General features: G+C 37.0%; 1 protein-coding gene across 1 annotated transcript in view; it reads right to left on the bottom strand.

The window, feature by feature from the left end:
• Positions 1 to 13,614, bottom strand: part of NF1 (neurofibromin 1) — a 202,826-nt gene that overhangs the window by 9,327 nt on the left and 179,885 nt on the right. Inside the window, exons 51-57 of the mRNA XM_008589180.1 lie at positions 11,684 to 11,841; positions 7,917 to 8,039; positions 7,389 to 7,519; positions 7,095 to 7,195; positions 5,867 to 6,009; positions 5,492 to 5,538; positions 4,109 to 4,325 (exon numbers count right to left, since the gene is read on the bottom strand). Of these exons, the coding sequence (XP_008587402.1) occupies positions 4,109 to 4,325; positions 5,492 to 5,538; positions 5,867 to 6,009; positions 7,095 to 7,195; positions 7,389 to 7,519; positions 7,917 to 8,039; positions 11,684 to 11,841 (920 nt within the window). The remainder of the gene's footprint in view (positions 1 to 4,108; positions 4,326 to 5,491; positions 5,539 to 5,866; positions 6,010 to 7,094; positions 7,196 to 7,388; positions 7,520 to 7,916; positions 8,040 to 11,683; positions 11,842 to 13,614) is intronic.

Here is a 13,614-nt window from a genome sequence, read left to right as displayed (position 1 = left end):
CTGAGGGTTGCGGTCCGTTGCCGGACACGAAAAAAGACAAAAAGGAAAAAAAAAAAAAGTCGTCTTTGCTTATCAGCTGAGAAAACTACTCATGGCTTGGGCTTAACCAAGAGAAAGTTCCACAAATAGCATTTTTTAGGTGGATAGGTTTTATTTTGCGGTTCTAATCTTGGTTCTTCAATTCATTATCTACCTCAGCTACAATGGACCTAGTAAGAATCGTAATATCAAATCTGAAATAATCTTATATATCATGGAGTAAATGTTAAGAATTCTCTTCAGGATGCTTTTAGTGGCATTTGGGAAAATCTGAAGATGCAAATTTTATGTCCATTTGGCTAAAGGGTCACAGTTAATGCAATTTTATATGCGCTGAACTCTGGGTACAGTCCACTGGCTCCACTGATGCCAAGTTCAATTTCTACTTGAGGAAATCTCCCTACTAGAAGGAGATTCAGAAGACAATCGTTTATGTATTTTTTTAATGCTGACTTATAGAACAATATCCTTGAAGATGGACAAATGGGCTATGCTAATTTGTCAAGAAGAATGCATTTTTAGAGAAAATTGCTTTATATAAGTGACCATCACTTCCTCAAAGCTGGCAACTGATGAAATACCACCAAAATTTTTATTTAAGTAAGGTCTAATCCTGGGGCAGCAGGGAGGAGATTCATGAACCTCTTATCTTGTTGATTTGCTAGCAGAGAATGTTGGAAACCAAAAGAAAATGCAGCTTAGCAGCCGATCTTGCTAAGCACCAAAGATCTCGATTGCAGAATCTTGCATTGACAGAGAAAGTTTGCAGCAAAGCGTTGACTATGTGCAGATCAGCAACTTTTGCTTTTTGAAATAGGGCAATAGAGCCTTCATCTGCTTAAAGCTCAGGAGATTGGGTCCAGGTTGATACTGGGCAATTTGATGGTAAGTCACACTTCAGGGAGTGACACAGAGCAGATCTGGCTGCTGGGGGAGAGAGGAAATATTTTGGTTGCTATATAGCTAAATAGCAAAATCAAAATGCTAGACTGAGTTAGTAATCTGGATAAAATTCTTCACTTCTTTTAGCTCTTTGATATCAGCAAACTAAGCTCCATAAAGAAATGAGGAGATAAGGATGTAAGATTACATGGAGTTAAAGATATGAAGCAGTATACCTAATTACAAACAAAATCACAACTCTTACCATTAGGAGATATTCCAATAAGAGCAAATGACAAAAACACAGTAATTAGGTACACAGATAAATCAAGATCCTTTTGTGGACATGAGCCTACAATTTAGAGATACGAATGAGTTTTGTGGGAGACTAAAGTTATTATTGAAGAGATTAACCCTTTCTCCAAAAACATGTAGTAACATAATCTCGCAAGGCAAAAGACACACAATTTAGAGACAGGAAGAGCTGAACACCACAATCCTACTAAATTACTTCTATTACTTTTAAAGCTCCAGTTTCTTTTGGGAATAGTCAGAGGTTTCCAGGGTATAGTAGTCTATTCAGGCAGCCATCTTTGGAGAACTAGTGGAGATGACACCAGTGGTTTAAAACTGTAACCAAAAATCATACATGCTGTTCTTATTTTTACACACAATTCTAAGTAAGAGGTTACAGAGTGGGACTGTTTTACCAATGCAAATGATGTGGCTAATGTCCAACCAACATTGGACATGAGCAATTAATCAACTAGCAACCTGTACTGGTATTCTCAACCTGATTATTGTCTCCATTAGTGGGTGAATCATTTTGATATGTTTAACTCCACTTTAGTAGCACAAGAGGCAAAACTTTGTTCAAAATGAACCAAACTTTAAAAACAGGAGAACTAATAGAGACTGAATCTACTAATTTTCTAATTGTGATCATCTTTAGTAGTTGACCTTTATAAACAACAAATAACTCAAAAAATAAGAGCTCTACAGAAGAAAAGGACTGGTGGATTTAAGGTAAGGTAGATAGAAATAAAAAGACAGAAACAAATAAGTAAAGGAAAGATGGAAAGGGGCAGGGGAACGGAAGGGAAAGAAGATTAGACAGATTGATAGGCAGACAGACTGATAGATAGATACACAGATAGACAGATAGATACGGAAGGCAATGAATGTGACAGAAAGAGCACTGGCCTTGGTCCTACATAAGAACTGTATAATAAAGCAATTAACTTAGCTCTTCTAAAACTCAGACTCCCCATTGCATACAACATTGTGAACCTTGAACTAAGTTATCTGTACGGTCCCCCAGCTCCAAAATGCTAAGAGGTTATGGAGGGGAGGAGGGACAGGGAAGGAAAGAATTCAGTGGCTGCAATATCTAGAAGAAAGTAAAAGTTTTGTCCTGGCTTTAACAGCTGAAATGCTGACAAGGGAGCAGGACCACAGGAAGACCCTAGAGCAGTGCTTCTCAATCTCTAGTGTGTATAAGAATCACTTGGTGTGTTTATTAAAATACCGATTGCTGGCTGGGCCCCACTCTTGGAGATTCCTGTGCAAGTCTGGGGTGGGACTCTAGCATTTGTGTTTCTAACAAGCTCCCAAATGATGCTGATGCTGCTGGTTTGGAATCACACTTGGAGAAACACTGTCTTAGAGAATAAGTGACACAGGGCAAAGGAACATGGTCGTAAGAGGAAAAAAATTTGGCCAGATGTCTCATTTCTTGGGGGAAAAAGGTGACTGATTGATAAATAAATGCTGCAATAATTTGTTTCCTCTGCTGACCAAAGCTTTGTTGTTGACCAAAGCTTAACAACTGAATATAGTTATTTTACATAATGGTTTATACTATGAATTGGGTATTATACTTGCCAAATTCTTCAGAAGCTTCCAAACTATACAAATTAAAACATTCATGCAAAACTGGGATTATAAACTGAGGATTCTATTTATGGTTCTTGAGCATCACAGGATAATTATAAAAAAATCATTTGATTTTTTGAAAAAGAAAATCAATTCTAACACTTAAAAGGACTATGTATAGTAACTTTTCCTTACATCATTTGATTTTTTGAAAAAGAAAATCAATTCTAACACTTAAAAGGACTATGTATAGTAACTTTTCTTCATTTGATTTTTTGAAAAAGAAAATCAATTCTAACACTTAAAAGGACTATGTATAGTAACTTTTCCTTACAGAATGAGGTGCTTCACGATTTTTTGAAAAAGAAAATCAATTCTAACACTTAAAAGGACTATGTATAGTAACTTTTCTTCATAAGTGAACTTTTCAGATAACAGAATTTTAACAACAAAACCTTCTTTTATTTCAATCATTTTAGAAGAATATCTTCCTAAATAGAAAGCATGACCATAACAGAAGCTTTCCTTCATTGCCCACTGTCATAACACACACAACAGCATAACTTCTGTAATGGATAACACCTCTGGGGTCAACTAGAGCTGTATGAAACCATTCACTCTGACACTGAATGAGTCCAGAGTTCTGATGTTTGCCATTTCTGCTGTCTTGTTTATTTCAGCCCCACTGAGCTACTAGCTATTATTTCTTAATGTATCTACTGCTAAGTTGTATGTTAAATTGTTATACTTTTCCCACTTAGACCTAACGGTGACTCTAAGAAGGAATATGCCCCTATAGGCTTTGAGATGTTATTTTCTTGAGATGACTTTTTCATTTGTTTATATACTCCCAAATCTTTAGGTTGGTCTATGGGTGGTCAAGTTGCTACTGGCAGAAGGGAAGTTGGGTACTACTAGACTTTGTACATTTTCTTTGATACAGTGTGCTATATCAGAGACACAGAAGTCCTCAGGGAAATGGTAGTATAACTAGTAAAGGAATTATAGTCCTGTTCACTTACAGGGTAATGTAGCTTAGGTTGCTCTTCTTGCCCAAACTCTAAAAACCTATCAACCCTGGAATACTAGGTGAACACTCTAAACATTTCACTGACTTATGAATAACTTGTTTGAAAGTAGAAGGTTTTAGAGACTAACAAAATTCAAGTCAGCTACAAGGTAAAGAAGAAATGTAAGCTGAAACTCATGAGGAAAAGGAGCAAAATCTGATATAAACGGATCACAAGGGAATTCCTAATGTTGGTATCTTAATATTATTGCTCAAAGTCATATAAAGATCACATTTACTGACCTGGGGAATGCTGGGAAGTTGCAAGTGAGGTCATGGAATTAGAGAGGTTAAGGTTGGCAGTGATACTAAGCTGGCTCTGCAGTGCAGGAGGGTAAGGAGATGTGGGTGTCAGGAGGGACTCCTCACTGGTTTCTTCATCAATTCCAGGCAAGTACGTGTCAATCAAGGCATCAAGAAACTTAACAATAAGCTCAGCATAGTCTGGGATTTGTGTTTGCTGTAATGGAAAATAGGAAATTATTTTAGCTCCATTCTTTTTTTTCTTTTGTAAATCCTTTCTGAAGCCAAAAAAGATTAATTTTTGTTTCGGGCTTAATTTATTATTTTTCTTCCTTTGTTTGTATTATTGATCATTAAAAGGCGGGGGGTAATACTTATAGAGTATCACAGGATTCACAGACAAAAATTCTATTCAGCGTACACTTAAAGCTTCCAGATGAACCTGCAATTTCTGAAAGCTGAATTTAATACTGAAACAATACTATCATCAGGAATGATGTCTAGCCAATTTTCCAAAACAGAGACAATGAGTGGAGCATCATCATTCCACGTGCCATTTAGACTCCACTCACTAGACACTGTGAAGGACTTAGAGGGTTACCAACAAGCCAACTGCAAAACCTCCTGCATGATATACTCACTTCTATGACTTCAGGCCCACTTTTTTAGTGAGAACTTTTGCATGTCAAGAGATAGTCAGTGATAATAAAATGAAATAACAAACTAAATACCCAATTCTTAAAATTGGAACAAGGTTTAGATAATGTGATTTAGCACCCCCTCTATCTAGAACACTGCACAAGAAACTGGGGAGGATGGTATGCGGGCGAGGGGAGGAAAGAAACAGAAGTCCTGCCTTCAAGGAACTTCGAACAATTTGGAAAGAGACCATATACTGAGAAAATAATTAAATACATATTATGTAGCACTACATCAACTAATGCCAATTGAAGAACAAACTGAATAAGAGCAAAGGAGGATATATCCAGAGAGAAAGAGAAATGTATCTAATGCAACAGGTTGAGAGTAAAAATGTTTCATGTAGTATATTTTAATGCTCCTTGTGTCAGGAGATACTTAAGTGTGTGCATTAAAATGATCAAATACACGAGGGACTGAGGGAAAAAATTTTTACAGAGGTTTATCATACTCTTCTGAAAAGTCAAAAGCAGAAATTGAGTCATTTTTCATAAAAACTAATATATAAGCACATTAAAGGTGCCGCCTATTAGAAAAAATCTTGCAGTGAAAAACTTATGAAAAGAATATATGTTTATTGTGAGTCATTATTCTGATTTTCAGCAAATCGTGCATTCTAAAGCACACTAATGTGCATAGAAATTTTCATTTTGTTGAAAGTTAGAGAAAAATATTTTTTCTTACCTTTGAAAAGGGTCCTGCAAACCGCCACAAGCCATTAAAACCAAAACCTGCAACAAATCAAATGTTACTCTTATAATAAGCAAGATATCTTTCAATCATAACAGAAATTACATAAGTTGCATAGCTGATATGTAAAACCTACTAACACACTGAAAACATTTTTTTTTAGAATGAGTGTCAAAGCAGACTAAAACTTACTTAAAATATACTCAGTATAAAAACATTTTAATTTAAAAAGTGGTCAACCAGGATAGTGAACATATAATTAAGAGAGTCAGAAAACTCTTTATAGAGTTCTGTGGTCATTGTATTCTACAACAGTGCATATGTTAGCAAGTTCATCAACCATCCATTCCTCCTGATACATTTATTTACTTTGCAGGTAAGACGTTTGGTATTGTGGTGGTGATTCTTCATGGTACACCACACTCTGCACAATTCCATGGATCGGATTTAACAAATTTGGATCTTGGCACAATGACAACAGGGTATTGATCTTAGAGTCCAACAAATTGTGCCTAAAAAAATAAAAGTCAACAGAGAAATATTTTAGAGTAAAATTAAATAAAAACATATACTGGAAAACATATATTTCCCGGAACAATGTGGCAAAATTGAAGGGAGATGAGTGCATTTTACTTTCTTATGCTTTTCTATATTTTCCAAATTTTACATAATGAACATGTGTCTGAGTTTGCTTTTTTGGTTTGTGTTTTGTTTTTAGCTATCAGGGAAGATACGGTAAAAACAAACAACTAGTAGTGTCATATAACCATGTTTAACTATATATGGTGAATGTCAGTTCAAGACAAGATCGGCTTCTGTCTGCCACTTAGCATCCTTCAGGACCATTTCTTTCTGCTGTCTGCTGATAATGTACTCAGGGAGTTAAAACCAAATTTAATATTATTCAGTCCTTAATAAATGCTGAAGCAGATCACATAAGAAAAGTAAAATTAGTTTGGAGGAGTAGAATATACAATAAAACTGAAACAAAGGAAGAAATTAACAATTTCTAACTTGCTATACTCCATTAATAAAAATAACTAAGACCTAACTATATAAATTTCTAAAATTTTAAAATGAGATTAACCAAAAATAAGAAAATAATGACACTACATAGAGGGCCTAGACCCGAACAGAATTTCCCAAGTTTCTTTGGATTATTTAAATTTGAACACTTTGAAGCTAACATTATTTTAGTCCTTAAAAGAGAATAAAATTCACCTCCTAAATAGGAGTGATTTTGTTTTCACTCGGCTGTGGATAAATACGACAGCTCTACTAAAATGAAAATCAAAACAGGCGTGCTGATTTAAAAATAGTAGTCTGATGGTCTGCTCCGAAGTGAGTAAAATGAACAATGTTCATCAAGACGAACCACTTAAACAAAATTAAAAAGATGATTTTACTAACAGGCCAAAACTTGTCTTAGCCCCCATTAAACCCACTACCTCCAAGCTAAAATCACTCTCACGCTATCTCACCTTCCCCTCTTCACAACCAGTGAACACAACTGGGTAATACTTTTCCTAAGCCTTTATAAAATATTTGACCTAAAGACAGGTACAAAGGTTAACCGAAAATAAAAGCAGATACTTACACAACAGGAAAAACTTTGGGGAACACAACACTGGCCTCTGCTAAGTATTCATAAAGAATTCGTTGATCAAATTCATCCGTGGTATATTTCACCAGTGTAGCCTGCCAAGATGCAAAAAAGTAAACAAACAGCATTTTTACTTTGTGGCTGAATTGTTACTTGTTTGGTGAGAAGCAGACAACTGTCTTCCTTCCATGTTTTTAATATTTAAGGGCCTCCATGTTTTTAATATTTAAGGTAGACTGGAATAAAAACACGAGGGAAACAAAACCTGCCAAAAAGGAAAATCCTTACTAGAACAGTAAGAAGAAGAGCTTGGATCTTCGGATCAGTAAGTACTTCCTCATCCAAGAGAACATTTGATTCAGACACTGAAACTTTACGCAAATGTGGGTGCTGTTGTGATGAAGAAATCCTTTGAGTTTCTGCAGTAAGATATGGATAAACATAATTAGCTGTTTTAATTGAGTATCCGGCTAATAACTTCACCTAACATATTTCAATGTTAGTTCTAAAATTCAATAGTTTTTTTAGTAGGCACTTAAAATATTGACATAAACATCACATAGAATTACTATTCACCTATACAAAAGCTGGCTAGCTAATTACAATGCTGTATATCAAATATAATTTACTTTTTATATAGGTTTCAGGATAACTGTCTTTTTAAGGACTATAGAGCTTATCTTTTGAAAAAGAGCAAATGTTTCTATATTTCATCCGAAAGACCTAAGAAATGGTTGGAAAGTAATATAGTTGTAATGTACTCTCCCTCCTTATTTTCAATGATCTAGATCAATAATTAAACACTTTGTTTCTCACCCATTTCATAATCAGTCTCTGCTACTCTCCTCATTTTGGGTGGTGTTGTGATCCCTGATTCCATTTCTTGCCTTTTAGGGGCCTTTGTGTCTGATATCAAGTGATCAAAACTTTTCCTTGTTCCTATAAACAAAAGTTACAGAATATGGAAGTTCATTAACCACAATGCCTATGAATAGGAATACACCAAAAAGAAAATGTTTGCACATAAAATGTTTAAGCTTTCACTTAAGGACCCAAAGAAAACTCAAATGTATCCCTGGGGCAGAGTTTCTCTCCTTTATTCTCCACCTTCTCAAAGGGTTTTGGCCTCACAGCTTTCCATATCAGAACAGGATTACTCGTCCAAATTAAACTGACGTTACATTCACTACACTGGAGGTAAACCAAACTCTACCAAGTACAATTACTGATAATAAATACAGGGGTAGGCACTGTTCAGTAGCAAAGGCCGATTGTGTCTTTTATTGAAAAAATTTTTCTGCTGCCAAAAATTTGTCATTAACGTATGAGGAATTTCCAAACTTAGGCAAAAATCAAAGTTTGATTTGGGGCTGGCTGCTCAGCTCAGTTTGTTAGAGTGTGGTGCTGATGACAACAAGGTCTAAGGTTTGATCCCTCTACCGGCCAGCCACCAAAAAAAAAAAAGTGTGATTTTAATTCTTAAAGCTTTAAGAAAAAGATGTGCATGCCTGAAAGTACTAAGAATAGATACACTGTATTACACTAACATTATTAAATATCTTTCTCTTATTTAAAGTAAAAATATTAAAATTGGATTATTTGGAACTTAAAATCTGGAATACTACTTTTTTGGCTGAGTGTGGTGCTGACATCTTTTAAAAAAAGATGACCGGTAAGGGGATCTTAACCCTTGACTTGGTGTTGTCAGCACCACGCTCAGCCAGTGAGCAAACCGGCCATCCCTATATGGGATCCGAACCCGCGGCCTTGGTGTTATCAGCACCGCACTCTCCTGAGTGAGCCACAGGCGGGCCCAAAATCTGGAATACTTTTGACAGTATTATTTTTTTAAAGCCAGAATTGAAGCTAATATAATAAAATCTGACAATTGAACACTTGAGAAATACGATGTTCTAGTAACCTCAATATTAATATTAATAAATATTCATATAGTCATAAATATCAAGGCCAGCTAATTTAATAGCCCAAAAGGATCTAGTTCAGCCTCTTAATTTCACACACATGCAAACTGAGGAAACCAAGCATAGTTAAGTGATTAGCCTGAGGTTGTGTGACTAGGGATCCAGATAATGACCAGACTGAAAACTCAGGTTTTCTAAAGCCAATCAGTGCTTTAGATACCTTGTGAGATTAGGACACCACTTTCTACATTTAGTTTTCCTAACTTTCTCACTCTTCCTTTTTATTTTTATTTATTTATTTATTTTTTAAAGATGACCAGTAAGGGGATCTTAACCCTTGACTTGGTGTTGTCAGCACCACACTCTCCCGAGTGAGCCACGGGGCGGCCCTACACTCTTCCTTTTTATTTTATTCTCTGCATTCTTCCTGGGAGATCTCCTTCTGCTCCCATAACTTCATTTATCTATGAGCTAATCAATTCTAAATGTGACACTTTTTACTTCCCTCTTCCTGAACTCCAGATACATCTTTTCATTTATCTTATACATACACTCCTAGATATCCTGAAGGGATCTCAAATATAATATCAACCAACTTAAATTTATCACGTCCTGTAAACATATTAGTCCTGATCTCTATAAATGGAATCACTATTGGGCCAGTTTTTGAAGCTGGGGTCCCAATATCCTTCACAGCCTTCTCTGTCTCCACCAGTCCCAATTGGTCAAACACTAAGTCTTATCCATTCTGCTTCAGAAATCTATTCTGCACCTCATTCCTCTTCTCCATTCTCACATTATTCCCGCCTTAGTGCACAACTATACCATTTTTTTGCTTCACAGCCTTCTCTGTCTCCACCAGTCCCAATTGGTCAAACACTAAGTCTTATCCATTCTACTTCAGAAATCTATTCTGCACCTCATTCCTCTTCTCCATTCTCACATTATTCCCGCCTTAGTGCACAACTATACCATTTTTTTTCTTGTAATGCTGGATTAATCTCTTCAACAGGCCCCTTGCCAAAAATCTCTTTCTATTTCTCCACACTGCTGTCAGAAAAACTTTCCAAAACATAAAATTTGGTCATGCTCCTCCCCTACTTGAAGATCTCTGCTGGATACCCGATAAGGTTAAATCTCTTAACATGGCACACAAAGTCTTTCACAATTGAATTTCAATCCTTCTCTAGTCTCATTTCCTGCCCTATTCTCCATGATGCTATGATCTGCTGCCAGTCGCTTTATTGACCTTTATTTGTGTTATTCCCACTCTCCTGAATGCATGTCCTTTCTTATCCTATGTCTGCCTCGTAAGCATGTATTAAATCTTCAAGACCCAGCTCAAATGTTACCTCCTCTCTGCAGCTTTTCCTAGTTTCCCCAGATCCTCAGTTTCCCCCATCAAGACATATCACTTTAACGGCACCTAGAGATGCTTTTGTAATTGGATAACTGTAAGTCTTAGCCACCAAACTATAAGCTCTTCTAGGCAGAGACCGTATCTTTTTCACCTAGCAACATGGGTTGAAAAAATTCAATACAGCATTTTCTCTGAGGTTAGTTTTTCATTTACAACTTTCTTGGCATGAAAATTCAGAATAGCATAACACAAAGTAACCCAGAAACTCCTAGAAGATTATTTATGGCAAAGTATTAACAGAAGGGAACTCAAACAAAAGGTAACAGACCTATGTGACCAGTAACAGTGATTAACATTTATGGTTTCTACTTCTTTCATGGTTTACTGGCAGGTTATATTTGTCACATTTCATTTTCACAACACATTTCCCAGTACCTAAAGATATTTAAACATGCTTGTATAAATAACTGAAATCCTTTGAACCATTCAGTGTTGGTCACTGAAATATGGATCCCAATGTATTCCAGTAATGATTAAATATTTAGCCAATGGAATATAAGAGCACCCCTGCATTTCCTTGGTGGTGCGAGGTGGGATCAGAGGGCTCTTTCATTAATTTACTTTCAGTTACTGAAAAGGAAAAGGGTCTCACAGCATTTGAGGCAAACTTCTCACACACTAACACTGATGTAACTGAGCAATTTTAACTTTCAAGAATCATATCTTCTTATAGTAATTGAAAAATTACTATACATCTAAAAACCAAGAAAGACCTTTTGGTCTTTTCAAAGAAAACCTGGCAAATAGTAATATTTTAAGTTAATACTATATTGATGTATTCTGCTCTCAGATGATAATTATGGGAAATATACATTGTTAAAGGCCCAGGGCTGGCCAGTTAACTCAGGTGGTTAGAGCGTAGTGTTGATAACACGAAGGTCAGGGTTCAATCCCTGTACCGGCCAGCCACCGAAAAAAAAAAGGCTCCGAGTAGGTATGTAATGTCTCTCCTACTCCCATTTTCCTGCTGCCTGGGCAAGGCAGAACAAAACAAGGAGAGCCACAGTATTTAGTCTAAGAATTAGAAAAACTGTTTCAAGGTTCCATTCTAATTCCTCTATCTTAACTGATATGGCTTAACGAATCTAATAAATTCTTATCATTAGCATCAAAAACTTTGCTACATCAAAATGTAAAATTTTGATAATCTTGAACAGTTTCCAATATTCTTCCAAGAGTGAAAGTATCTGACCATTTTTTAAAATAATAAAAAAAATTCTACATAATTTAGATAAACTAACCAAGCAACTTCTTAGTGTTGGCCTGAGAAGGCTGTCCCATGTCCAAGCTCATGGATTTCCTGGCTCGAGGACTGGTCTGGCCCACAGTTGGATAGGAAGCTGCAAGGTACCCCTCAGAACCTTTGGGAGAGGACCATGGCTGATTCTCCTTCAGAGTCCTGAGAGATTTAAACAATCAAGAAGAATTAATTAACGTGGTGCTATGGTTTGAATGTCCCTCCAAAACTCACTGAAATTTGATCCCCATTGTGACAGTGTTAAGAGGGTGGGAAATCAGACTAACGCATTTGAAAGGTGGGGGTCTTTGGGAGGTGACTGGATCATGAGGACTCTGTTCTCATGAATGGATTAATACATTCATGGATTAATAGCTTAAGACGTTATTAGGGAGTAGACTGAGGACTTTATAAGGAGAGAAAAAAGCATGTGGAAATGCCTTCTTGCTCGTCCTTGCCATGTGATTGCCTGCATTGCCATGGGACTCTGTAGAGAGTTCCCACCAAGAAGAAGGCCCTCACCAGATATGCCTCCTGTACCTTGGACTTCCCAGCCTCCTACACTGTAAGAAATAAATTCTGTTTCTTTATGGGCTGGCTGGTCAGCTCAATTGGGAGAGCATGGTGCTGATAACACCAAGATCAAGGGTTTGGATCCCCGAACTGGCCAGCCACCAAAAAAAAATTAAAAGAAAAATACATTCTGTTTCTTTATAAATTATCGTATTTCAGGTATTATGTTATAAGCCACAGAAAATGAACTAATACATATAGTGACAAATACAACAATTGTTTGCCCCTTCTATGTGGCTGCTCTATTTCCCAATGACAGTAATCAATTTTAAAACTGCACATGAAAGGGCTTTAGGGTATAAACTCTTACTATATCTCCAGAAAGTATCAAATTTCTTTCCACAGTATCTTATACACAGTAGGTACTCACCAAATGCTGAGCAGAAAGAATTGTACTGCATTGATACTTTTAAATTAATTTTCTAAATTGACATGTAAAAATTACATATGTTTATGGTATATAACATGATGTTTTGAAATATGTACACATTGTGGAATGGCTAAATCAAGCTAATTAACATATGCACTACTTCATACACTTATTTGTCTGTGGTGACAGAACACTTAAAATCTACTCTCTTAAAAAATTTCTGGGTTTTTCTTGGCAGCTGGCCAGTCTGGGGACCCAAACCGTGACCTTGGTGTTACAAGGCTGTGCTCTCACCAACTGAGCACACCAGCCAGCTGTCTAACAATTTTCAAGTATACAATACATTGTTATTAATTATAATCACCATGCTGTACAATAGATCTCTCGAACTTGCTGCACTAATTTTTCTTTTCCCCCCTTTTTGTCTTTTTTCACGACCGGTAACGGGATCGCAACTCTCGGTGTCGCGCCCACACCGCGCTCAACCAGTGAGCGGACCGGTCTCTATATGGGATCCGAACCCTTGGCGGTAGCGCTGCCACACTGCACTCTACTGAGTGCGCCACCGGGCCGGCCCCTGCATTAATTTTTTAACCAGGGAAAATCAAGTCTTAAAAACCAAGAAAGGGGGCCGGCCCAGTGGCGCACTGGATAGTGCGCCGCTTGGGAAGCATGGCGGCGCTCCCGCCCGAGGGTTCGGATCCCACATACAGACCGGTTCCCGCTCACTGGCTGAGCGAGGCGCGGGGGCAACGCCGAGGGTTGCGATCCCGTTGCCGGTCCCGGTCCGGAACGGGGGCGACACTGAGGGTTGCGATCCGTTGCCGGACACGGAAAAAAGACAAAAAAAAAAAAAAAAAAAAACCAAAAAAATAAAACCTTAACTTATACTTTGACCGGGAACCACAGGCACACTCACTTTCTTCTTTACATAACAAAAAGGGCATATCTCAAAGAAAGAGAATCATGGTAGTAACTGAAGAATAAGATGA

The sequence above is a fragment of the Galeopterus variegatus genome, unplaced genomic scaffold (assembly GCF_000696425.1).
Source record: "Galeopterus variegatus unplaced genomic scaffold, G_variegatus-3.0.2 Scaffold134, whole genome shotgun sequence".
NCBI classification, from domain to species: Eukaryota; Metazoa; Chordata; class Mammalia; order Dermoptera; family Cynocephalidae; genus Galeopterus; species Galeopterus variegatus.
Note: the sequence above shows the minus strand (reverse complement) of the source record. Positions and strands in the feature narration are given on the sequence as shown.